This window comes from Orcinus orca, chromosome 3 (assembly GCF_937001465.1).
Source record: "Orcinus orca chromosome 3, mOrcOrc1.1, whole genome shotgun sequence".
NCBI lineage: Eukaryota > Metazoa > Chordata > Mammalia > Artiodactyla > Delphinidae > Orcinus > Orcinus orca.
This window is the reverse complement of record NC_064561.1, coordinates 17,972,288-17,998,661: the sequence shown is the minus strand read 5'-3', so window position 1 is coordinate 17,998,661 and position 26,374 is coordinate 17,972,288. Positions and strand designations below refer to the sequence as shown.

Below are 26,374 nucleotides of genomic sequence, written 5' to 3'. Positions count from 1 at the left end.
GACCCTTCCCCACGGACAGTTTGAGAAGCACTGTGCTACAGAGGGAACCTGGGGCAAGGAGAAGTTCAGAACTGAGAATGCAGGTGCAGGGTCAGGAGGCTCCATAGCAGCCTTGAAGATGTTGTCATCTCCTGAGAAGCAAGGCAGATGTGAGGGAAACCCACACCTGGGGCCCTAACTGTGATGACAATTAAATGCTCAACACTGCTGGTACTAGTTACACATGGTAAGGGTGTGGGGAAGGGGGGGACCCTGAGCTATGGTACAGGGACAGTCAGACAGGCGCAAATGAGACTGAACTCTGAAATCCCCAGGTGCCCCCCAAGCCTCCCTCGACAACAGAGGCACCGTCCTGCTCCAGGAAGTAACCACCTCTGCACAAAGGCCTCTCAATGGCTGTGTCTGGGCATACCTGTACCCCTCAGGACCACTGGACCCAGAGTGAGTCACAGTTCACTACATCCAGATAGAGAAGTCCAGGGCCTAATCTCAGAAGGGGGATCCTAAACCCCCAAAAAGTTACATGGCCTTGCCAATCAATCCATATGGCCAGGAGCCCAAGGAATATGGAGGCAGGGGCTGTGGCACAGATTCTAATGCATTCATTAAGTGTAAGAATATATATAAGAATCAACTGGTCCCTGTTCATTCATGGATGTACCTTATAGTAATGTGCTTGCTTGGGTTAAGAGAGTGATGCTGTTGGCTAGCCAATGGAAGTCTTGAAGGAATATGGTTGAAAAGTTGGAAACCCCTGGCACACTAAGCATAGAGTTTGGAGGCCTAGGAAGATGGGCATTTGGAGTCACATAATAGGTGTAACTTGCTCTACCGCTCTCCAGCCACCACCCCTGGGAAGGCCTGGAGTCAAGCCTTTCACAAAGGCACTAAGTAAGGCTTTGGTGAGGGGCCACCCACAGCCTTGGAAAGCTCGGTGGTGGCTATCTAGGCAGGCTGGCAGCACAGAGGGGGACCCTGCAGTGGGACTGGGTTTCCCACCCTCAGTGGGCATAATGGTACCCTGGAGAGGCAGAAGCCAAGTGGCAGCATGTAATCAGCTATAACAATATCCAGGTGGTACAGCATGTAATCAGCTATAACAATATCCAGGTGGTACAGTTACTACAGGCACAGAGTGGTAGCAGGGTGATCTGACCATGGGAACCTGCGGTGGGGGTAAACAACCACAGAGCCCTTGAGATGAAATTAATAGGCAAAATGTAACTCCAGTGAGTACAGAGGGGATTCGTGGCCTTTTACCAAGTTCCTAGACCAAGAGTGCCGGGACAGAAGGAGAGACCATGTTCTTTGAGGAGGAACTCTGAAATATCAGCATTATACTTTAAATCTTCCCTTATGCCTTCCCCGGTGGGACTCACTGTCATTTTCCAGAGCAACTATGCACTGGGCGAAAGTACCTAGACCTTCTAGGAATTTGATACTGGCTATGAACTGATGTTAACCCTTGGAGACCTGAAATGGTTTGCTGGTTAGAGTGGGGCTTACGGAAGTGAGGTGATAGGTGGAGTCTTGGCTAGGTCCATCTCATAGTGGGTCCAATCATTATTTCATAAGTCCCAGCATGCATAGAGTGAGAGTAACATGTTTCATACCTAGACGAATCCCCACATTGGTTCTCTGACTCAAGGCCATTATGTTAAGTATGGAGCCTTGGCATACTCCCATAACCCACCAGGATAGTAAACTGAAAGCAATGCTGAATCACTGGGGTGTGCAGGCATTGGCCCACCCTCAAAGACTTGAAAAATGCAGGGTGGGGACTCCCACAACATGCTCACTTAACTCATCTGTGTGTTCAGTGCAAACGCTGGGGGTGGTGGAGAATGCAGTTCCATATGTGGTATCTTTACCAGAGCAAATAAACTCAGCTCCTGGTGCCTATTATCCAGCTAATACATTTGTTTTTCCTATTCCTGTCAAGAAAGAAAACCCAAAGCACTTTGTCCTCACATGCCTTGGAGCCATGTCACTTTCTTCTTGAAATCGCACAAAACAAAATGCTGGTCCATTGCACTGATCACATTATGCTACAAGGGTCTGAAGGGCAGGGAGCAGCAAGCATCCTAGAAGCCCTAGTAAGATACATTCCTGCCAGAGTGTATGAGGTAAACTGTGGGAAACTTCAGGGACCTCCACAAAAGCAAAGTTTCTAAGTGTCTGATGATCTTGGACAATGCCTCTAAAGTGAGAGGTAAGTTGCTATACATTGCTTCACCCACCAGAAAAAAGAGAGGTAAAAATCTTTGGATTTTGGAGGCAACATATGCCACCTTTGAATAACTGTTCCAACCACTTCCTGGGTAACCTGTGGTTGTGAGTGAGACCTGGAACAGGAAAGAGCCCTCCCCAGCACAGAGGCCAGGGTCCTGAAGTAAAGCCATGTCCTCTTCTGCCAACATGATTCTCCACTTGAAAACAACTTTCTGACCTACTGCTGGGCCCTGGTAGAGCATGTACATTTGACTTTGGGATAGCAAGTGTTCCACATGACCCGAAGTACCCATCAGGAGCTGAGTGCTATCTGACCCAACAAATCACAAAATTGTATGTATGAAACAGCCTTCCGGTAAGTGCAAGCAGGTCTGGAAGGCACACTGTGCTTCCCTGCCTCTTCGGGGTGTTTCAGGGAGCTGCTCCATGACCAGTTAACAGGGAGTTAAAGGCCCTGTCTCATGCATAGGTTCTATAGCAAGCCAGCATCAGAACAAAGTGAATGGCAGCTCGCCTACAACCCCCTCCCCCAGTTGACCCAGAAAGAACATGGTGAAGGGAAATCCTCTCTGTGGAGGCCATGTATAATGTGGCCTTGGTGAGCGGGATGGAGACATGCATGGACTCAACAGCATGGACTTTGCTGCGCCAAGGCTGATCTGGCCACTGCCACTGCTGAGTACCTACCTACCAACAACAGGAGCCAGTGCCAACACCTTGGCATGGCACCACTCCCCAAGGGACCAGCTGGCCATTTGTTGGCAGGTGCTCAGTCTAGACAGTAAATGATGTGTTGACCTACATAGAAGGTGCTGGGCTAGTCTAGGGGACAGTCTCATTCTTTGTCCAGACTACCCAGCTGACATCAGCCCCCTTACCTAGTCTGGCACTGAGCTTTCAATCCTTTCAGTTTCCAGTAGCATCCTACTCTCTCCTGACCACAGAGCCTTCCCTGTTCTGCCATTCTCTCAGCTTCTTCTGCCCACTGTTCTAGCCTCTTGGGATTTATCAGTGAACAAAACGGTGGTGGGGTGGGGAAAGCCCTGCTTGCAAGGGTTTTTCGTCTTTCTGATTTTTGAAAAGATATTTGTAAGGCTATGAACTTTCTTCTGAATATCACTTTGGATGCATCCCCCAGGTTTTAACATGTACATTCTTACACAATTTCTAATTCCTCTTCTAGGGTTATTTAGAAGGATTTTGGTTTTTATTTTCAAGTAGTTTTTTCTTTTTTTTACTATCTTTTTATTGTACTCAGAAAAGTATTTTTCTTGGCTTCTGCTTTTTGAAAAATCTTTAAATTTATCATAAAATTTCATCAACATTCCTGTCACCTTCTCTTATTTAATTCTCACAAAAACTCATCAAGCTAAAGTATCATTCCCATTTCACATGAGAAAATGGAGGTCCAGAAAGGGCCAGCAGTTAAGGGTCTTAGGGACAGAGCAGGGATTCAACTCTAACCCAGCAGGTTGGAAGCTGCTTCCCTCTCATGAGAAGAGTCCCTTGGGAGCTTTCAGCAGGAAGAGTCTTCTGGGAAGCTGCTTCTCAGCACTGGCTTGAGCTTTGCTTCTTCTCAATGCGTGACAGCAGAGGAACAAGGTTGTCCAGTCAGAGATGTGTGGTCACCCTCTCAGGCCTGAGAAGCCACCCCCTTGGATCCCAGTGGCAGTCCAGGCCCCACTTGGACCTCCCTCCAGTACAGCAGAGGAAGCAAGGCACTGGCAGGGAGGCTACCTCCAGCCTTGCTCACTCAGTCCTGTACTCCCAGAGGCAGCAGGGTGAGCAGTGGCCCAGCACTGGGTGTCAGGCAAGTAGCCAGGACCATTAGGTGGCCCCTTTTAATAGGGGCAGGCAGGGGAGGTTTCTCTGAGGGGTGACATGAGCCAGTCCTGTGTGGTAATTATGGCAAGGGAACTTCCAGGCTGAGGGAAGAGCAAGGACCAGGACCTTGAAGATGGAAAAAGTGACTTCTTGTGATGTCCACTCCTTGTCACTAGAGAATCAAGCTCACACATCTGAGTACAGCCCTTGAGGTCTTTCATACCATCTCCTGGCCTCCAATTTGCTCTTTGTTCACACATACACATACACACACTCATGCACACATACATATATATACACGTACACACACTCAAATACATACACAAGTTCACACATGCATGTGTGCGTGCACACACACACACGCACACACACACACACTCCCCAGAACATGCTGGACCCCTCTGATAACATTCTGAACTAATGTGGGCCATGAATAGTTTTTTTTTGTTTTTTGTGTTTTTTTGGCTGCTTTGAGTCTTTTGTTGTGTGCGGGCTTTCTCTAGTTGCAGCGATCTGGGGCTACTCTTTGTTGTGGTGTGCAGGCTTCTCATTGCAGTGGCTTCTCTGGTTGTGGAGCATGGGTTCTAGGCGCACAGGCTTTAGTAGTTGTGGCACACAGCCTTAGTTGCTATGCGGGATGTGGGATCTTCCCAGACCAGGGCTTGGACCCTTGTCCTCTGCATTGGCAGGCAGATTCTTAGCCACTGTGCCACCAGGGAAAACCCCATGGATAGTTTTGAGGAGTGATGGAGCATGTGTCAAACCTGGGAGTGCCACCCCACCTGAAGGGCCAGTGTCAGCACCAGCCTGTGGTCACTTGAGGGCCCCCCAACTGACAAATGACTCTGCACAGTGCCCTGAGCTTCTCTGGCTCCTCTCTCCATATGTCCAATGGGTGGATTGGCCCAGAAGGCCTCGGAGTTCCCAAAGCCAGCCATAGCCTGACTCACCCAAACTCTGTACACAAGCAACACACAGCTTATTTTCTTCATCTGTTAATGACAAGATGAAAATCCAAAAATCCTGTTGATCTGGGAGGGGTGACAGAAAGGCCATCTGGCCAACACCCATCCCCATGCCAGTGATCTTCCATTTCCCAGCTGTGTTTTTAGGAGAAGATAAATAAGACTCCAAAAGCTGCCAATAGGGTGGCTCTGCAACTGTCCTTGGCACTGACCCCACAGAAAGCCCCCAGTGATTATGCTCCCTTGCCCTGGCTGGAGCCCCACCCATTGGTCCCTGCTGGGGCCACTTTAGTTCAGATCATGGGGCAGCAGCAACAGTAAACCCCTTTCCATGGATGGCCTAGCCTCTGCCTGGGCTATAGCTCTCAGACCTTCTCTGGGCTTCCCCACTGTCCTCTGAGCACCTACCCTATGCTTCATGGTTTGCAGAGCCCATCCTCATCTGTCCTCATAACTGCACAGGAGCTATTATTTCTAGCCCCTTTTTACAGATGAGAAAACCGAGGCTCAGGAAGATGAAGGGGCTTACAGGGTCATAGGCCAGCAAGAGGGAGCACCAGAAGTCTGATCAAACCTCTGGATTTGGATTCCTTTGCATTCTCTCCCTTTCCCCTTACACCCTCCATCTCTTCAAATCCAAGTCCCCAACTCCAAACTCTGTCTCCAGCATAGTCCCCTCTCTGAGCTCCAGACTCATGTCCCACAACTTATAGACCCCTCTGCTGGGTGCAGGTGTCCTCAGTCACCTCAGAATCAACAGGGCCCAAACAGTTGTCCTCACCCCACTCACCCTGCTATCACCTTGTATTCCAAAGACCAGCAAATTATTCTCCCGTTGCCTCTAGAGCTGAATACTGTGGGCCATACCAAGGTTCTCTTTCTCCCCACTATCCTCTTCTTGTAACTCTGCCTGGGCAACCTCCCAGGTCTCCCGCTCACCTCTCCTGTCACCCCAGGCCTGCACTGAACCTACCCACCCAGCCTCCTACTGCTGCAGAGATCTTTCTAAAGTGCAAAGCCCACTGCGTCACTTCTGCTTAAGGATTTCCACTGAGCCTCTGTGAAGTTCTGAACTTCTGACTGAACTTCAGAAAGCATTTTTATGATTCTCAGCTGATTGAAGATCTTATTTATATTTTTCAATTGTATACTTTTTTTCCAAGCTGAGGAAAACATCGGCCATCTAGGAAATGGCCCATCCTACAGCTTAAGTATAGTCAGGGTGTTCAACATCACTTCACTTGAAGTTGGAAGCATTTGTTTTTGAAGTTGTACATAGTAATAATATGTCATTGTAGATGTTGAAACATTTCTATGGTACTAAAAGTTGTATTTTATAAAAAATTAAATTTTTTAAGAAAATAATTGGACAGTAAAATAAACTTTTCTTCTTGTCCCCCCCAAAACAACAACAACAACAACAGAGGAAACCCCAGGCCCCTGTGCTCCACCTACTAGCCCAACCTGAGATCTGGTTCCACCTGGGTGGGCTTCCAACATACCTCTCTTCTGCCTTACCTGTCCTACCAGTTTGTGAGAGACAAAAGGCTACCCCATTAGCCATGCCCGTAGTCTGGTAACAGCACCTCAGATTTTACTTTGGTATGTCCACCCCTACCCTCACTCCCTCAGACACTCAGCAAGTGTGATGGATGGATGTGGACCACCCAGCATCTTCCCCCTTTCCCATCTGGGGACCTTCCCTTTTACCTCTCATTCCAGGTGGCTCTGGGTTGAACCCTAGTCCCCAGCTCCCAGTTCAGGTCCATGACTGGGGAAGTGAACTCACTTCTCACCCCTCACCAGGGTCGCTCATTTTATAGACCCCAGCCACCAGGAGAGGGCACCTGTCTGAGCCCTGAGACCGCCCAAAGGCAGGCTGAGTGGAAGACAGCATCATGAAGACACTGTTCGAGCCCCTGGATCTACTTTCAGGAACAGGAAACTTCCTTTCTTTATTGCTTAAGCTGATGTTGTAGTCAGATCAGGCTGCTATAACAAAATCACTGTAGACCAGGTGGTTTAAACAGCAGACATTTATTTTTCAGAGTTCTGGAAGCTAGAAGTCAAGATCAAGCTGCTGGCAGATTTGATTCTTCTGGTTCCTGGTGAAAACCCTATTCCTGGCATGAAGACAACTGCTTCTCAGTGCCCTCACATGGCCTTTTCTTTGGTGCATGTGCATGGAGGGAAAGAACGTTCTCTCTTCCTCTTCTTGTGAGGGCATTTATCCCTCAGGAGGATCCCACCCTCAGTGACCCTTGCTAAACCTAGTCACTTCGTAAGGGCCCCACCTCCAAACACCATCACTGAAGGTCAGGGCTTCAACATATGAATTTGGGGGGACACAATTCCGTCAAACGTCCAGTTTGAGGTACTTTCCTGCTCCATGAACTGAGCAGAGGCCTGAGGCCTGCGCTGTGTGGGACTCCAGGGTTGGTGACAGAAGGCAGGAGGCAGGCTCAGGCAAGAGCCCTGTGCTTAGCAGAGACCTCAGAGGTCCCATCACAATGAGATGTCAAGGTGCCCAGTCAGAGGATTATAGGGATTTCCTTGTTGATAAATGAGAGAACACAGCGTCACGTCCCAATCATCTTCAGTCAGCCAGGTATGAAAGGCACCTGGCACAAAGTCACGTGATAGCCAGGACCCCTGGCAGGGGCAGTCACCACAACCTGCCTGTGTGATTAGAGAGCTAAGACAGGGTTAGCATGTCCCTTCTAGGAAAGGCTTCTGTGGTTAACTGTTATCAGTGTCTCAACCACGATTCCACATATGCACGTGGACATGCCCGGCTGGAGGCAAGGGATTCTGATGTCAACCTGTTTTCAGTTATTTTTGCTCACCTGTGTCTGCAGACCCACGAGCATTTCCAAAATATTTCACTCCACAGACTGAGCCCAGTCAGCTTCAGGACGTGGGATGATTTGCACCCCTGTAGGACACAGAGGCTCTTGTTCTCCTTGCCCCAGCTTCTCTGGTGAGGCGCTGGCCGGCCAGGCAGGCTGTGCCAAGAAGGCCAAGACCTCAGCTCAGCAAGCACGCAGGTGAGGGAAGTGCCAGGGACCACCAAGAAGAGCTGGTGGTATAGGTGATGCTGGCCCCATCATACCCTGTTCCTCCCCAATGAGCCTCTGAGGGCCCCAGAATTCAGGGACCTGCATGTGCCCCACAACCCTCAGACTCACAGCACCAGCTAGGCCTGAGTCACAGACCTGCCATCGGCCACTTTCCAGCCAGGACAGAAGACCCACACTGCTACTCCCAGGCGAGGGGCCAGCCTCTCTGCTCCCCAGGAACACCTAAGCCTTAAGGACAAGGAGCCTTTCCTGCCAGCCTTGGAGGCTCTTGATTTTATTTTTGAAGGGAATGATGAAAATGTTCTCAAATTGATTGTGGTGATGGTTGCACAACTCTGTGCATAAGTTTAAAATCATTGAATTGTATGCTTTACACTAGTGAGTTGCGTGGTGTGTGAATTATATCAATAAAATTATATCTCAATAAAACTTTGCTTCAATATGAAGCAAAACACAATAAGGATTACACACTACATAGCATCTTTGTAGCCCTCTTTTCTACTGAACCACCTAGCCTGTACATACCTGTACTGCCGTTTCATAGTGGATACTTTCCACTCTTCATGTAACCAGTCCCCTGTCTATATATATTGCCAAATTTTTCTCTAGAAAGTTGTATTCATTGACACTTTCTCAGGCAGTGTGTGAGAGTGCCTGCTGTCTTCATCTTATGGAAGAAGAGATTGCCTTACTCAATACCACACCATGAGGCTGCAGAAAGCTAGGGCTTATAGCTAGCCAGCCCAACTCTGGGGCCAGTGTCTTCTCTGCTGTCACAGCTGCCTCTGGCTTGCACTGGCATCTCCATTCCCTCCTGGTCTCCACATCTCCTGCCTGCTCCAGACCCTGGGGTGCTGCTTTTCCAGTAGCATGTGGTCCCCACACAGCCTACTCTGTCTGCTCTGAGCCAGGCGGGAGACAGACATCCAAAGGAGCAGTTACGCAGGGCCCGGCAGGGTGTAAAAACACTTGCTGTTTTCAGACCATCCCAAGTGGTGGAGGCAAAGTTGTGGGGGAGATTTTGTATGTTTTATGGATTACAAATTTAAAAGTCTTAGAGATGTATAACACAAAGGCACTGTGTAGACATTGTTAGTATACTGATTTGAATCAACAAGTTATAAAAAAACATTTTTGAGACAATCAAGGAATATTGACTGCATTCCAACAAACATCAATGTTGAAAATAAGTAAGTATCTGATAATATTAAGGTATTGCTGTTAATTTTGCTTGGTGTAATAATGGAACTGAAGTCATAGAGTTTTTATTTGTAAATACACATAACGAATTATAAACAAATCAAATCATATCAGTACTTGTTCCAGCAGAACAAAAGCTGAAGGGATAGGTGAGACAAGGTCAGCTACATGTTGGTAATTCTTGACTCTGAGTGATAAGTACTTGGGGATTCATTAGACTATTTTTGAAATTTTTCATAATGAAAATATGTGTATAATATGTGTTCATATCTGCTAAGATCAAAAAGATTTTCTAAATATAGTATTGTTAAGGAAAGGAAGTTAAAAACTGCACAATCTGGTTTCCATTTGCAGGAAAAGGAAGAGCATTTTTTGAGATGGGTTATTTCAGAACATATGTAAGACACTGCCATGCCAGCAAAATGGGGAGCCCTGCTTTATTGTCCCGTTTGTCTTGTCTCTGAAGGAGGTGTTTTCACCAGTAGAGGCATCAAGTTCTTTCTTTGTGTCAGCTCAGGCTGCATAGAGTAAATCTCTGTCCCTAGCAACAGAGCCACTTCACTAATGCAAAGGTGGAGAACAGACACCCAGCCAGGGCTCCTGCATTCTCTGGCAGCTGGTTTCCTGGAGCACCGTAAGGTGTTAGACCCCCAGCTCCCCATATTGCACAGAAAGTCGAAGTTTCGGTAACAGTTGGCTCACAGGTTATATAAATAGGTGGTGGTGCTACCTGCATCCTGTGAGAACCCTCAGTGCATTTCACAAAGATCAGTACTTGGAGGACAGAAGGACCTGCCCCCACAGTGTACTGCACGGGAAGGTAGTGAATGCCTATTCAGTGAATGAGCAGGCTGCCTGGAACCCTCCAAGCAGGGGCCAAGGAGAGGGCACACAGGGCAGTAGTCCTTGTGGGCAAGGGTCAACCTCACCAGCTAAGGCAGGACCCCTACCCAAGCAAGGACAACGTGCCTAAGAAGTCCAGGCATGCACAACTTCAGGCAGAACTGGGTCCACGTGCACAGATCTGTTTTCCTCTATTTTATTTCCAATCCTGGATTTTCCCCACCGGGGTCAATCTGGTTACAAATGACATTCCAGCCTTACATTCTAATACCTTAGTAAATTCACCGGAAACAAAGTCCCTCTTTTCTGATGGGTCCAGCAAAACTCCTCCAGTATGACACTCACTGGTTCTCATAGACCTGATTTAGGCCCCTTGTCCAGCCCAGACCCACCCTTGTGTTCAGAATATGGTGTCCTCATTATCCAGACCTGGGTCATGTGCTCACCCCGGGAGCCAGGCAGCAAGCCAGCCCTTGTGATCCAAAAGGCTGAGAGTAGAGAAGGGGTAATTCCACAGAGGAATCCAGGGTGTTGTCCCCAAAGGGGAGGGAAACAGGCCCAGATGTCTCTCTGCCCATCGGTTACTCCAGAAGGCACCTTTGTCTGCCTACCTAGTGAACACCCAGACAGTCCCTCCCTGAAGCCTCCTTCCTGCGCCAGCAGGGTCTGGGAAGGTCTCACATCCCACTGCCTCAACAAACATGTAAATGAGGACACACATGGGTCAGGAGTAGCTCCAGTAATGCCCTGGGGTCCGGTCCCCTGCCTGGTGGGATTGGACTGACCCTTATGTAGGATGCCCTCCATCGCCCTGCAGGGTGGCCCACCCAGAAGCACCCCCTCTCCACTGATGGAGAGGGAAACCATCAATGAAACTTTCCATGGAGAGTCCTGGACCCCGCACCTGGGAAGTCCTGGACCCCGCACCTCCACCTTCCGTCCTTTCTCGGGGCTCTAAGAATCACAGCCAAATGCCGCTCCTAGACTGAACGACTTGGAGGGACACTAACCCTTGGAGAGCCCCCTTCTTCACTCCCCCACCCCCACCTGGGAAGCTGTAGGATATCAGCAGTGTGAAGGAGTATCTGGCCCGCCTGCCTTCGGGGCCAGGCAGGAAACCCAGGCAGGTAGGACAGGCAGCACCAGCCTAGGAGGAGAGACAGGGAGAATGTGGGGGTCAACCTCTTCTCAGGACACTGCCACACTCAGTGATGGGCAACTGATCCTCAGCGTGGGGCCCGGATGGCCAGCTCTTCTAATTGGTCACAAGAAACTGGAAATCCAGGGCACAGCCTGGGCCCTTTTTAATCTCGGTTTAGTAGAGGGGAAAGCAAGGAGACAAGAATGCATATCAGAGTCTCTGCAGGGATCGGTGGCAGCTAGAGTGACCACCTGTCACAGTTTACCCAGAATTGAGGGGTTCCCAGAATGTGGCAACGTCAGTGCTAAAACCACAACAGTCCCAGGCAAACTCAAACAGCCCAGGTCACCCTGGGTTGTGCCCTTGGACAGAGGGATTCAGAGTATTTCCTGAAGGGAATGTGCAGGGTTAAGGAGACCAGTAGGGCTGGGTCAGCTTCAGGGGGTACTCAGCCCAAGCATAACCACTCTGTCAGGAGCCAGAGAGGGCAGCTATGGGAGAGGCCACCAGACAGAACCTGAGGCCTTGGGGAGAGGATGGCTATCCTGACCGTACCCCCCACCCCAGGCCTCCTGCTCAGTTTCTCCCCCTGGCTAGAGCCAACCAGAAGTCAGAGGGCTTGGGACCCCAGATGAAGGCCAGCTTCCCAGGGCACAGAGCAGGGGGAGGGATGAAGAGTGAATCTGGTGCCTTTTTGTCTCTGAGATGCTTGCCTGAAATAATATACTGCTTGGCGTGGGTTGAGCTCTGGTAGTGCCATGCAGGCGTTACCATCACCAGCTCCTGTGTCTTGGCCAGAGAGCCTCCAAGGCCTGCACTCTGTGGGGTGGACCTGCTGCTCACCCCTCACTGCCATCCCACAGCCAATGCTTGATGCAACCTCAGATTTTTGCTCATCCCGCACAGACCCACACCCTCTCCTGGCCAAGCAGAGCAGAGACCCAGCTTTCTCTGGGTGCAATGGCACCAGAGGTACATCGGGTACAAGGCTGGCATCCCTGGTCAAATCCAGTCTTCACAGGACAATCTGAAATTCTTTCTAATCAGAATTCAAGCATCAGCTATGAAACAATTTTTGCAGTAAGGTGTTTTGCCAAAAGCCCGCTTTGGTTTCAATGTTTGTTGATCTGCTGGCAAAATAACCACTCGTTTCACACAACTGAACAGATTTAATTAATTTTTTAATAGAAGATTATTAATTTATATAACTTCAATATACAGTCATTAGAAGGGGAAAACGTATGAGAGACATAACAGAGTATAAATCACCAGATTGGGCTGACACCTACATCCAGATTCAAACAGCAGCTGGGAAGTCCCGCGTAACAGCAATCTGGAGTCCCAACTGGGAGGGATCCTGGGCGGTGCGTCCACCCCACAGGTGAGACTTCAAATTGCAGTTCTCGGGACTTCCGTTTATAATCCCAGGTCGCAAACTGTTATCATCAGTTTGCGCGCAAAAACGCAGCTTTGATTCAACCATAACAATGCTGTTGGTTTCAACGTGTGAGTCACAAGATTTTCTAGACCTGGGGGGACTGGCCAGGTCCCCAGGGCTCAAGAAGTTCTAAGACCCACTCCCTTTCTTATCGTAAGTGCTGCTTGACTTGTTTATAACAATTGTGTGTGAGCAGGCACGCAGTCCAGGCAGGGTCACAGGTTGGTCAGAGGCCTACTTCTGCCTCTGAAGCCTGAACAAGACTACTTTACTAGTTTTGCCAACATAGGGCCATGTTGTTGTTTAAATAATGACTATATATGCAAAAAAAAAGTGTTTGTAGTGGGAGCAGGGGGAGGTGGCATAAAACGTTGACAGTGATCAACCCTTAAAAATTTTTTTATTCTGTATTTCCTAAAATGGATATGTATTTCTTCCAAAGAATGGAGTTATAAAGATTTATAATTAGCCCTATTTTTTAAGAAATTAACTTACAATTATAAAAGAATACACAAGTTCAGCCTTGTGGCAGACCTCCTCCTCAGTACCTGCAGGAGAGAGAAGGTGAAAAAAGTTCTCCAAGGAACTCCTCAGGAAGGTCACCTCTGTGCAGCCCCAGCCTGTGCTGAAAGGGTGGTCTTCTCTTGCCTCAGACCTGGGGTGAGGTGGGGGTGGAGTGGAACCATCTGGCAGCCAAAACTTGAGCTGCACAACCCTCCCTCTTTCCCATGCCCTAGCCAAGCTTGAGGCCTTCCTCCCCCAGGCCCTCCCTCTGTGGAAGGATTTCTGCCTCACTTTCCCACCCAGCTCACCATTTTTGGCTGTCCTTGAACCCTGGCCCTTGGCCAGTCTCTCAGACTCTCCCTAGCCATGGGCTTTTTGTACCCCACTCATCCCCCATCCACCTACCCCAGCTCCCAGGAGGGAGGGGGTGGAGGGCTGGAGGGTGGCTTCCTGCCCCACAACCAGGTCTGGTCTCATGCTTTGCTGCTCCTTGTTCTCCCCATCTCAAGTCTGAGCCGAGGCCCAGCTGTCCTGAGTCAGGGTACTCCATCTAGGTATGACATCTAAGGTCTGGCCCAGGCTCCCTGAACCTCATCTGCTGTGGGGACCACTCAAGGTGCCCTTAGAATCTTGTGCCTGCCCCCAGATGCAGTGATCCAATACAGGGCTCCCAGATGCAAGCACCAGTACCCTGCATCCCCAGCTCCCTGGACCCTCCCGAGGCTTGGGAAGCACTGTATTCCACAGCTCTGGGCAGGGCTGGGTCTCTGGACAAAAGGAGTCAATATCGAGGTCTGCCTGGCATTTCTGCTCCCAGAGAGGTACGAAGAGATAAGGAAGAACAGGTCATCATCCCAGGTTGCCCAGTGGCCACAGCCCAGCTGGGGCAGTTGGAAACGGGGGGCAAGGCCCCTGATGGGAGTCCTTGGGAGCTAGTAACAGCCCAGCCAGAACTCCTGCAGGAGTTAGAGAGTGGCCTTCACCATACCACGACCCTGTAACACTCCCTATGCCCCAGCAGAAATGTCACAGGGAAAACAGCTGAACAGGGCTAATATCAGCCTTCAGGAGATAGCAGGCACCTTCTTTGTCTTCCAGAACAGCCATGGGACTCAGCTGTACTGTGTATGGGGTGCAGGAGAGCAGATCTTTGGGTTGTTTGGGAGAAACTAGATCAATGAGCAAATCTTCTGACTATAAAAGTTGGCTTGAGGTTGGAAAAAATGTGCAGGTGAAGAAGCCATGTCTGTGGCTGCAGTTTGCAATCCCAGTGTGAGGTCCCACCCTGCTGGCCAGAGGGGTCAAGGTCACTCCTAACAAGTGGGGTCAGAGCTAGCCAGGGTGATCAGTCTGGGCACTAGACACCTAGCACCCACTGGGAGTAAGCTCAGAGCCCTGCTCCACCACGCCCTGTGGGCTTCTGGCTCCAGCTCCTCAGGCTCACCCTTCTGGAAGCACAGGTATGGGGCCAGGCTGGGGAAAGTGTCTATGCATGGTCCCACATCCTCCCTCCTCTGAGAGGGACCAAGCCTTGGTCTTCAGATCCAGACCAGCCCCCCACTTCCTGGCTTTGTGACTTTGGTCAGATTGCTTAATTTCATCAAACCTCAGGGGACTCCTGGGCTGCAACCAGACAGGTCCCAGACACAAGGCGAGAGCAGGAAGGGGCTCCAGCCAGCAAGACCTTATGGGCTGGGGCCACCAGCTGCCTAATTGCTCCCCTGGGCCTCAGATCCCAGTTCCGACAGGTTGAAGGAATCAGGACTCTACTTGGTTGCAAATGATAGAAGTCACTTCAGAGTGCCTCAAGTGAAGATGGTAATTTATTGAGCTCTGATACTGAGAAGCCTAGCGATAGATCCTGGCTTCAGGCCCAGGTGAACCCAGGGCTCCAAAAATGTTTATCTTTCTCCATTTTAGGGATTTGCTTTGCTCTGGATTCTTCACTCTCAGACAGCCTCTCCCCACCCAACCCCAAAGGTGACAAGAAGGTCCCCGGCATCACCACTCTACCCTCTAGCCAGCTGTGCCACTGGGCAAGGGACAAGCTCATCTTTTCTGCTGATTTTCCCATGTCCATAAGCAGATTGACAAGGGCCCAGCATGGGCCACACACTAATCCCTGAACCAATGCCAGGGCCAGGGGTATCTAGTGGTTATGTAGCCAGGCCCAGGCCACTGTCCTCCCAAAGGTCTCTCAGGGGCTGGTCCCCAAGGCAGGGCAGCAGTTGCAGATACCTCCACAGGGGTCCTAGCATTCATGCTCCTCTGCACCAGAGAGCTGTGAATCCCCGAGGAGGATAGGGGGCAGATGTGGACCCTGCTAGGACCTCAGGGTTCCTGCTGTCTTGGTGCTAGAAGAGGGCCTAAGAATATCATCCTATCCCCACCGCAGTTACAGAGGGTAGAGGCCCTGGGGCAGAACAGCCTGATCTCCCAACTCAAGCTCTAGCCCTCAGCCATGGGACCTTTGCACATACCAGTACCTCCCTTTTCAAGTCTGTTAACTTCCTCTGGCAACTGCCCTGACTCTATACTGACCTGCACCAGCCCCACCCTCAGGCCCAGCCAAGTTCCAGGCAGCCTGGAACCCTCCCCATCAGCCAGGTCTGTCCCTCCTCCCTATATCCCACTTGGAACCATCCGGCTCTCTGTGACACTAGACTAAGTGTCTGCTGCCCACCACTTTTTAAGTGCCACGAGGGCCCAAGCTGGATCTATTTTCACTCACCATTAGGTCCCTAGTACCAGGACAGGCATAAAGCCGGCTGCTTAGGAAAGAGGGAACGAGTGAGTGAAAGTTGACAGTGCACTGTGGAGGTTGAGAAGCAAATGCGGCAGCTCCTGAACCAGCTCTGCTGTTTCCTAGCAGGATTACTCAACCAACCCGCTCCTTACTGTCGCTGAGCCTCAGTTTCCTCAAAGGTCCAATGTGTGCAATAAACGCCTACTCCTGCCAGGGCCTGCAGAGCCTTGTGAAGCTAGAGACGGATTACATTAGGAAAAATGCTCTAGAGAAGACGTAAAAAGCTTCGTTTTTTCTCTAACACAACTGAAGAGTATCTGTTTAGAATTTCAGGACTTTTTTTTTTTTAAGTAAAATAAAAAACACCAGATGGCTTCGAAGTACGCAAATGTTGGGCCAGTTCTCGTGACCTTCCTCGTGAGACCCAGCCCAAAGTACAGGGGGAAGGGGAGGGGGCAGCCGGTAACCAGGCGGGGGAACGCAGGCCTCTGTGACTCACGGTGGGGCCAGATTAGGGCTCCTGAGATTAGGCCGGCGGAGCGCAGGCCAGCTGCGCGGAGAAGTCAACCAGCGCCCCTCTGGGAGGAGGCGGCTTCCTGGGTTCCCCCAGCTTTGCTCAAAACTTGGGGAATCTCGGCCTCCGACTTCCGGCTCTGCAATAAATCCCAGGTTCGAGTTCTGACACCGCCTCGGCTGCCCAATTTTGGCAAAGTCCCTTTCCATCTCTGGGCCTACCTTGTGCTGCGTCTCTGGTGCCCTGAGAGGAGTCTGGCACACAGAGGGGTGCACACCCGGAACACGTGTTATTATGCCCGACATTGTACTCTGTGACTTACACAGACTGCCTTAAACAACATTACGACCCGGGAGGTAGGTTCCATTGTTATCCCTATTCTACAGACAGGAAGGCTGAAGCGCAGAGCGATTCAGTCCCCTGCCCAAGGTCCCACGTCTACTCACTGGTTGAGTCTGGGTCTGAACTCAGGAAGCGTGCTGCCCCCACCGGCCCGTTTCCAGAATCTAACGCCGGACGCCCACGTGCTACAGCCGGGACTTGCGCCTGGGAGCCGCCCCTAGCCCGCTGCCCAGACTCCTGGGGGCCAAGTGCCCGCCGTTGTCACGACAACCGGGGGCCAATGGGAAGCGGGCAGGCGGGAGGAGGCCACGCCTCGACCCCGCCCCTGGAGGAGGGCTATGAGCTATAAGGGCCAGAGGCCGAGCGGCGGGAGCTAGAGTCCAGGAGCGCGAGGTGCGCACGGGGCTGTGCAGTGTCAGCTGAGAGTAGAGGCCCAGAGCTGGGAAGGGTGTGAGGAGCGGCCAAGATGTGTGGTGAGTGCAGCGCCCACCTGCGGCCCCCTCCGTGGCGGCCGCGGGTTCCGGCGCCCCGGCCTCTCAGAGCCTGGGCCCAAGAGCCGGGCCCTGGGGACTGGAGACGGCGCGAGATGGGGGCGTCGATTTGCCCTGGTCCCCGACAGAGGGGCTTTCACGGGCTGGGCCTGCTTCCCCTTGCCCCGGCCGCCGAGTGGGTGTCCCAAGGAGGGGTGAAGGGGAGGGTGCTCAACCCCGTTCTCGAACGCACAGAGGGGAAGGAGTTGGTCCTGTCCTAGGCCTGGACCCTCGAAACACAGAGGTGTGTCCGCACCCCATGTCCAGTGAGGAAAGCGCCCCCAAGTCGCCCACAAGGCGGCCAGGCGCAAGCTAGCGCGCATCCCGGGCGCGGGGTGCCCAACGCGGCTCTTAGCCCATCGTGAACACCGATGAGAGGCGACCACACCTGCACCGTCCCCGTGGTGTCGAGAGCAGCCCCTCGTGCGCTCGGGAAGGGCCTGTGCGTCCTCTTCGCGTCCCAAAATGAACTTCTTGTCCCTAGAAGGGTTGATTCCGGATTGCCGCCTCTTCGCTGGAAAGAGCTCTCGGCGAGGCGCGGGGAAGAAGCAGCACCTACCGCCGAGCTTCGGGCGGAATCTGGGAGAGGGAGCCCTGGACTGGGAGCGGGGTCGGGCCCCGGCGTCTCGAATACCGCGGTGACTGGGCGCGGTCCCTCAAGGCTGCGGGACGGTGGGGAGGGCGGCCCGGCCCTGCGCGCACATCTGCAATTCCTTACTCTCCTTGCTGGACCGCCTCCGCTGGCTGGGGAGAGGGCCGAGAACTTCTGCTGGGACAAAAGGTCACTGTGCATTTTTTTTTTTTTTTTTTCCTTGAGTGGGATTCAGTTTCCCATTCCAGCCTCCTGTGGCTGGAGGACCTGGTGGAACTTTTGAAGCCATGAAAGGCCTCTGTCTGACCGTGCTCAGGGCTGCTGGGGTCGGGTGTGCCAGCAGTGAGCCGTGGGCCAAGGTCTGTACAGGCCTTGTTTCTGAGGCCAGGCGCTCCTGAAAAAGTGAAAAAGGACAGACTGACCAAGGAGCAGGCAGCTGACTTTTGGGGTGCAGCCTTCCCCAGGCCAAGCAGACATCAATTTAAATTCCTGAACCCTCAGCAAAAATGTCAGTACTCCTGAGTGTCATTGGTAATGTACATATAGGGCTGCCGGTAGGCATTCCTGGGGAGAGAGATAAGGCAAAGGTGGCAATTTTGCCAAGAAGCTTTGGGTTCCAAACTCCTTAGTGTGGCATTCAAGGCCCTTGGCCACCTGGTGGTCTTAGAGCCAGACTGGTGCACCAAGACCCTCCCACTGGGTCTGCCCCTCCAGCATGAGCAGCTTCCCTCCTTCCTCCTCTCAGATGCCCTCCGCCCCTACCACCACCCTAGCCATCCTGCTTCCTATGTATACCCACCTTTCTCTGTTGTCCTTCTGAGCCTGGGGGCGCTCAGACTCTCAATTCTGAGTTTGTTCCGCTTTCTTAAAGGGCTGCTGTGTTTTTGGCCCCTAGGGAAAGGATGAGCTTTGGTTTGTAACTACCTGTGTCCTCCCAACAGGGCTCCCTGCTGGCACACCCCACCCTCCAGTCCTCAGTGAAGTCTGGGAGTCTTGTGGAATTCCTGCATGGGAAAGTTATTTCCTTTTCAAGTAGCCAAGAGAAAGTCTCAGCTGGGTGCTAATGTGCCTTTAACATCTTTCTGACACTTGCTGGAGCACCCCTTGCACGGAGGAAGCTGTCCTGGGCTCAGAGCTCAGAGCAGCAGATGGCTAAAATTGAACCCATTGGTGTAGTTTGTTTGTGGGTTTTTTTTTTTTTTTTTGGATTATGATCTGTGTATATATGGCAAGTGATACTAGTTTTCCTTTATGTTTGTTTTCTTTTGTAATGAATTTATTTAAGTTTTAAAAACTTTGGTCAGTTTTATAGAAAAATATTAAAGAAATGATTGTGCTTTTGGTACAAGGATGGTACAAAAATTGTGAAGGTGCTCCTGGAATAAACCACTTACCTCTTCACTTTACATTTGGGGAAATTGAGGCCCAGAGAGGTCTGTGCATACCTTTGTCTGAGCAGTTGTTTTAGGTCTTTTCTCTGGACTGGCTGTAGCCCTGCTGGGCTTGAAGCCACCTCAGAGCTCAGATCTCTGGGGCTGGTTCCGCAGTGGTCAGCAGGGGTTGAGCTAAAGGCCTTTCCTTATCAGTTCCTGATGACCGGGCTCACAGTGCCTCCTGCTCTCCCTTGTCTTTGCTGCTTCTCCCACAGGAAGCTGGACCCAGTTCTAGTTGATCCTCCACACACTAAGCAGATCACCCTCAAAGTTTTAATGAACTGAGAGTTTATCTGAAGCAACACATAGGTACTCATGGGTGGTTTTGTTGACATCTGGGAATTGCTGGCATTTTGCTGACTTTCTGCTGATGAAAATGTTACTATATTCCCTCTCCCTCCCTACTTTCCCCGCTCTAGAGAATAACTGCTCCTGGAGAGGCCCTGTTTTCCAGGCCCTGGGGCTCTGTGGGCATGGTCCTCCCCTCAGAGAAGGGGCAGGTAGTTGGAGGGGCAGTCCAGAGGCTGACCAGGGATAGAGTAACTCATGAGGTAAATGTTGCCATAGAGGGAAGACCTAGGGCACGAGCTGCAGCCTGGCAGCCCCATATCAAACCGGCAGCCAGACACCTTTCTGTTTGGTGCACTGAATTTAAACTTTTTTTTTTTTTTAAATTATTGTAGTTACCAAATAACACAATTGGGAGATTTCACATTAAATAGGTAGGATTTTGACTTCTCTTGAAAAAATCGAAGATGAGCAACTCTGAGTCCATGTTTCTGAATAGTTTACAGTGATCCCTGGGATGACAGGTGCAAGCTCCCCATTTCTCCCACCCTGACCCAGCTGCCCCACTCACTGATGGTACCTGATGGCCCCCATGCAGTCTGAGGTTGGGACCCCAGCACAGTGGAAGCAGAGACACTGACTTTCCCCAGAAGAGAGAGAGGGACCTGGGACAGTGTCACAGGCCTGATTTCAAGTATGAGCTCTACAGAGAGAAGAGGGTGATAGGTGTGCCAGGCTGAGGGCACAGCATATGGAAGGGCATGGCGGCATGCGTGCTTGGGGATGTGACAAAAAGGATTGCATGTCCCGTCTATGAATTCTTAAATCTTCCCTGTCCTTCATTACTACACTTAGTCATCTATGAGGCGGGAAAAAAAGACTTGAAGAAGAAAAAATTCTTAGTTTTTGCTAGAAGGTAAAGCCCTTGCCTTGAATTCATCATCTTTTGTATTAGCTCCTCTGACTGCTGTAACAAATTGCCACGAACTTGCTGATTTAAAACAACATAAATCTATTTTCTCACAGTTCTGAAGACTAGTTGTCCAACAATCAGTTTTACTGGGCCAAAATGGAGGTGCCAACAGGGCCCCACTTCTCCAGAAGCTCTAGGGGAGAATCTGTTCCTTGACTCTTCCAGCTTCTGGTGGTTGCTGGCATTCTTTGGCTTGTGGCTACTCATTCCAGTCTCCTCTTCCATGGTAGCATCACTTTCTCCTCTTCCATATTAAATCTCCTTCTGCTTCCCTTTTATAAGGACACTTGTGATTTCATTTAGGGCCCATCTGTATAATTTAGAATAATCTCCCATACCAAGATCCTTAACTTAATCACATCTATAAAGACGCTTTTCCATTTACAGATAGATTCTAGGAGTTAAGACCTAATATTTTTGAGGACGATTATTCATCCTGCTACAGTTGGGTTCTTGCTTTCAGATGCCTTCTGCAAGAATAGTCCAGTGTTGCCAATCCCAGATGGCTACAAGAATGTTGACCAGAGGGCTACCAGCATCTGCACCACACACACCCAACTCCTCTGGTCCCAGTCAGAAGGTGAATGTAGGCATCAGTTAAATACCCCTTCCTTCACTGGCATCATGCCACACACCCAGATGGACCAAATAGTGTTCATACTTTCTCTAAAAGTCAGTTCCCATGTCATATAAATATCTTGCATCTTGCTTTCCATGTGTGTACGTGATACCCTTCCCACTCATCTCTTCTCTGCAAGAAACAGGCATGGTTTTATTCCCCAGAATCAAGAGGGGCCAGGACACACACCCGCACCCACACACAGTGTGTTTACTGCACAGCAGTCTTTCAGGAGAACTTGTCAAATGCTTACGGGGACTCGCTTGCCTCTCGTCTTAGGTGAGGAAACAGCAATCCAGGGAGATTACTTGGCTCGGGAAAGCTCATCCTTTTGTCCCAAACTTCTTTTGGCTCTCAGAACCCTGTCATATTTGACACTCCCTTCCTCCTTATAACAGTTCAGTTCATGGATGGATGCCTCAGAAGAGACTGGACTGGAGTTGATGGGGCACAGACTCTGGGGTCAGGACGCCTAGCTTGTTGCCTCTCCAAGCCATAGGAGCCTTGAGAAACAGAGCCCCCTACACAGTAGTGTGCAGATAAATGTTTAACAACCGGCTCTTTGGTTTGCCAGTTTCTATGGTGTGAATACTCTCACCGTGGCTAATTTCAGGTCACCAGCATGAGGTCCTTGAGCATGGAGTTGGGAAGAGATGCACACAGTTGGCTCTTCGGAGCCAGTCTTAGCAGCTCTTTAACACCCCTGCCCCTACTTATGGGACTTTTATGGCACTCTCTGGAGGGCTGCAGAGAGGCCAGCTGGGCGGCCAGCCAGGCAGGGGCTCAGCATGGCCTCCACCCTCCTCCACATCCTCCTTCTACCCCCGCCGCATCATCATGCCATTTCCCCATCAGTCTTATTCATCAGGGGTTTCCCGAGTTCTGAGAAACCTTCTGGACATTTTGTGATATAAGATTAGTAAATAGTGCTTTTAAATTGAGGAGTTATTTTTATATTTAGCAAAATTTGCTTATAAAGGAGTAGTAACTTGAGGTTACAAACACTCTTGGGAGAACGTTGTGAAGATTCATTAGGTGCAAAGCCAAGTAATTTAATCTAGTCATCTGCCTCTTTTTAATTTTCAAAGGAAATATTTCACTGGAAAAAAAAAGTCTGGCTTTTTCATAGCTGAATTTGGCAGTTTGAACTTCTTTTTTTTTTCTTGAAAGTTTTTTTTAAGTACAATTAAGAGTATTTGTATGTTGCTTCCCCTTTGTTTTGGTGAAGCCCTAACGGGACAGGGACACCAGGAATTTTCTATTAAAAAGAAAAATGCCTTGCCCACATTTACTGCAGGAAGCAGAGTCCCCTGTTATCTCAGGGATTAGAGTGTTGTGGTAACTTGAACCCTTGGAGTCCCAAGGAGGCCTGAAACAGGGTAAGGCTGTCCCCAGAAGAGCCAACCCCCTCCTGACCCTGAGCCAGGCCTGGGGACTCCTCTGCCTTTGTGAGAGGACCCAGCGGAGCGATCTCCACCTTTACTCTTACTTCTGTGAGGAAGCAGCAGAAATTGTCCTTCCCACTTCATGAATAAAGTGGCCTTCCCCAGTCTGCACAAGGGAGGCCTGGACATCCAGAGAGGCCACAGCCTCCTTTTGCAGCCCTTGCTCCTGGCCCAGTGGCCTCCCTTTCCTCGGGGCCTCACCTGGAAGGGTATACTGCCCGCCTCCCCTGGCATGCCACACACACACTCAGGAATTTTATGAGGCATAAATCCAACTGGCCATGTCTTCCAATTTGGGACTTAGAATATTACCTAATCTCTAGTAGACTCACGGACTAAGGAGGTCAACCTCTTCAATTCTGAGAAGCATTGGATGGTGGTGGAAAGAGTGACCTTGGTCTGGAGAGGGTCCCATCCTGGCTGGGTGGTGACATAGCTCCAGTGGAGTGAGCCTTACTCTGTATGAGGTACAGGTGGTATCTCTGCCTGGGACTGTTCACCCTCAGTCACAGTGAGGGCAATGTCTTTCATTGGGAAGCTGATTCTTGGAAAGATGGAGAAGTTTTCCAAAACGATAGCCACAGAATCATAATGTGGACCCTAGCCCACCCACTGTAAACTTAGACCTTCTTCCCTCATCCTCTAGGCCCCAAACAATCCCTCCCCCCATCCAATACCCCGAGCACCCCAGGGGTTGTAGAGAAGGTTCCAGGAGTTCAGTGATCCTAGTTCTGGCTGGGAATCCAGAAACATTGCCCCTCCATCTTGTCATTGTCATTATCTGTCACTTGAAGGTCGAAGCTCCCCTACCTGCATGGATGGACCTCTGTGGTGCATTTGGTCCTGAGTTCCTACATGATCTCTCAAGCCATATTTGGAGGGAACATTAGAATTCCCAGACCCCCCAAGGTGGGCTGGGTTAAGGAGCCACAGTCCCTTCTTAAAGGGCTCGTGTCCATCCTGCATCACATCTACAGTCTCTTCTGGAGTCCCTCTGAATTTATCTGGATTTTTCTACCTTTGGAACCTTTTCTCACTCACTTTTCCCATCAGTTTTAAGAGTGGGACCCTGAAAAGCTGTTTCGAAGCTCTGGATGCTAGGATGGCAGTGTAGGCAAGGGGTATACACTGAGCTGCAGTGGTTGGGCCAAGGCAGCCTCTGCCCCAGGGCTGGGCATCTCTCCAACCAGCTTGGAGGTGTTTCGCCATCCCTCTTGGTCAAGGGAGGTGTGTAGTGGGAGCCAGCCTTGCTGTGGTTGCCTCTGCCCTGTGAGGAGGGGCCTAGATGGGAAGAGAAAGGTGGAGTTAGAAGCAGGAATGTCCCGGGGAAGGAGTGACCTCCCAGGGGTCAGGGAAGGGTGTATCAACATGGCCTGGACCTCACCAGGGGAGCTCTGAGTGTGTCCATCAGAGGCCAGATGGGCATCTCCCCACGGGCCAGGCCCCCTCTGCAAGCTATTTCTCATCCCTTGGAGTAGGATTCTAAGACAGGTCTTATGCTAATTTGGGGGGCAGCAGTGATGAGCCCCCTGCAATCAGGTGGACCTGGTTGTGATTTACTCAACTCTTTGGACCTGGAGCCAGAGACGCCCTGTCTGTCCATGGGAACCACAGCCTGGATATAGGCATTGTGAGGATTAGACAAGATGAGGTTATGAAAGTATTGGCACATGGAAAGACTTCATGAGTGGTGATAGTGGTGGTTGTGATTTACTTTGCAATCCCACCCAGTGGAGTTCCGGGATCCTTCCCCAGGACCTGGTTCATTTATCTAGAAGGCTCTCCACTCTATTCCTAGGGTCCTCACCGTGCATGATGGTTGGGGGTAGGTAATGCTGGGGCATATACGCCTTTGTGCTTGAGTGTCTTAGGGTTACCTTTAGAGCAGTGCCTCACTGCCCTGGTGAAAGGAGCTAACACTCAGGGACACCAGACTCAGCACTACCCACCTCTCTTGCCTTTCTGTCCCTCGTGCTTACACTTGGGGTTCTCTCTGCTTGTCCGTGGTTGAGGGTGGCTGTCTCCAGCCCAGCTCAAAGGTCACCTTCTCTGATCAACGCCCCCCACCAAATCCATTCATTTATTCATGTATTCATTCATTCAAAAAGTAGTTACTGAGCACCTAAAATGTACCAGGCTCTGTGCTGGGTTCTGGGAATATAGCAAGGAATAAGACAGATAAACAAGACACGTGTGGTCTCCATCCTCATGAAGGTTACAATCCAGTGGGGAGTCAGACAACAGACAAGAAGGGAAGTGCTATATAGGAAATAAACAGGGCCATGTAACTTTTTAAAAATCGGGAGAGGAGAAGGCCTGTGGGTGAGCTGTCGGCCACCTTTGCAGAGAACCGGTCCAGGAGCCTTCTGCCCCTTTCCCACCTCTCAGCTCTCAGCCTCTCTGCCTGCAAGTCTCCTGAGGGGTCGGGTGGTCCCTGTGCATCATGTCCTCTCATGACTTGCCTTGCAAGGCCCCCTGACTGGTCTATCTTGGCACTTCGCAGCACGCAGCACAGTGATGAAGCCCCTGTGGGCCAGAGAAATGTTTATGGGATGATTTACATCTTAATCAATCTGTAACCAGATCACACATTTGGTTTAATCATCATTTCCCCAAGTAGAAAGCCAAAAATAAATACCAGTAAACTGGTACTATTTTCCTTGTGGTTTTATTTAATGATAATTTCTCAAGGGCTTCCTCTGTGCTGTATACATACCTGCATTTGTGCTGCATGCTCCCCAGGAGGAGGAAGCTCTTTGCCTGCTCCATTTTCACAGATACAGACACTTACTATGCAGCAGGCACTGTTCCTCTTGCTTTACAAAGACTCCCATGAATTCTCACAACAACCCTAGGAAGTAGGTGCTGCCATCACCACGCTCCACTGGGAGTTCAGTGACTTGCTCCAGGCCACGCAGAAGCAAGGAGTGGGCTGGGATTTGAAATGGATATTTGGCGAAGGTGGTAGGCCATAGCTGCCACCCTCTGTGCTTCTTGCTGTTACAGACTAGTGAGCAGGCGAGGGAGGAGGAACCCAGGCGGGGTGACCCTGACCCTGTCTTTTTATGCACTGGACCGTGTGCTCAGACTGCTTTCTGCCTTCTCATGGCTGTTGTCCCTCCAGGTGAGCAGAGCTGGGGAGCCACGGTGAAGTTGATTGGGCTAGCTGACAATCCTGTACCCACCACTCTCTAATTCATAGAGCGGTACATGGTAACATACTACATACAGGCACATGGCAAAATATCCTGACTGTACAAAAGGGACACATGCAGTGGGAGAGGAGTTTCTGCCTTCTGTCCAGCACGCTCGTCAGTGGCAACCACTGCTCCTTGGGTCTTCCAGGAACATGCTATGTGTCTCCCTGCCCCACCTTGGGTAATTTACAGATGTTCTGCAGGCCACTTTTTTCCCTTGACACATCTTGGAGATGTAGCCTGTTTTCCAAGAGAACACACAGCTTCACCTTGTTCTCTGTATAGGGCTGCCTGCATGTGGCCCTACAGTGGCCACGTGTGGCCGTGCCACCACTTACCTGGGCCCTGCCAGGCATCAGGCTGTCCCCAGTCTTCAGCTATCACAGACAGCGCTGAGCAACTATCCTAATGCATGCACAGTTGAATCTCTGCACAGATATCTGTTGGAGACATTCCTAGAAGTGCAGA

General features: G+C 50.6%; 1 protein-coding gene and 1 long non-coding RNA gene across 2 annotated transcripts in view; one reads left to right on the top strand and one right to left on the bottom strand.

Annotated features, from left to right (window-relative positions):
* LOC125963824 (uncharacterized) overlaps positions 1-26,374 on the bottom strand; it is a 212,712-nt gene that overhangs the window by 183,623 nt on the left and 2,715 nt on the right. The gene's annotated exons all lie outside the window — the stretch shown is intronic.
* Positions 17,166-26,374, top strand: part of GFPT2 (glutamine-fructose-6-phosphate transaminase 2) — a 46,488-nt gene continuing 37,279 nt past the window's right edge. The window contains exon 1 of the mRNA XM_004284055.3: positions 17,166-17,302. Coding sequence (XP_004284103.2) covers positions 17,296-17,302 — 7 coding nt within the window. The 5' untranslated portion in view covers positions 17,166-17,295. The remainder of the gene's footprint in view (positions 17,303-26,374) is intronic.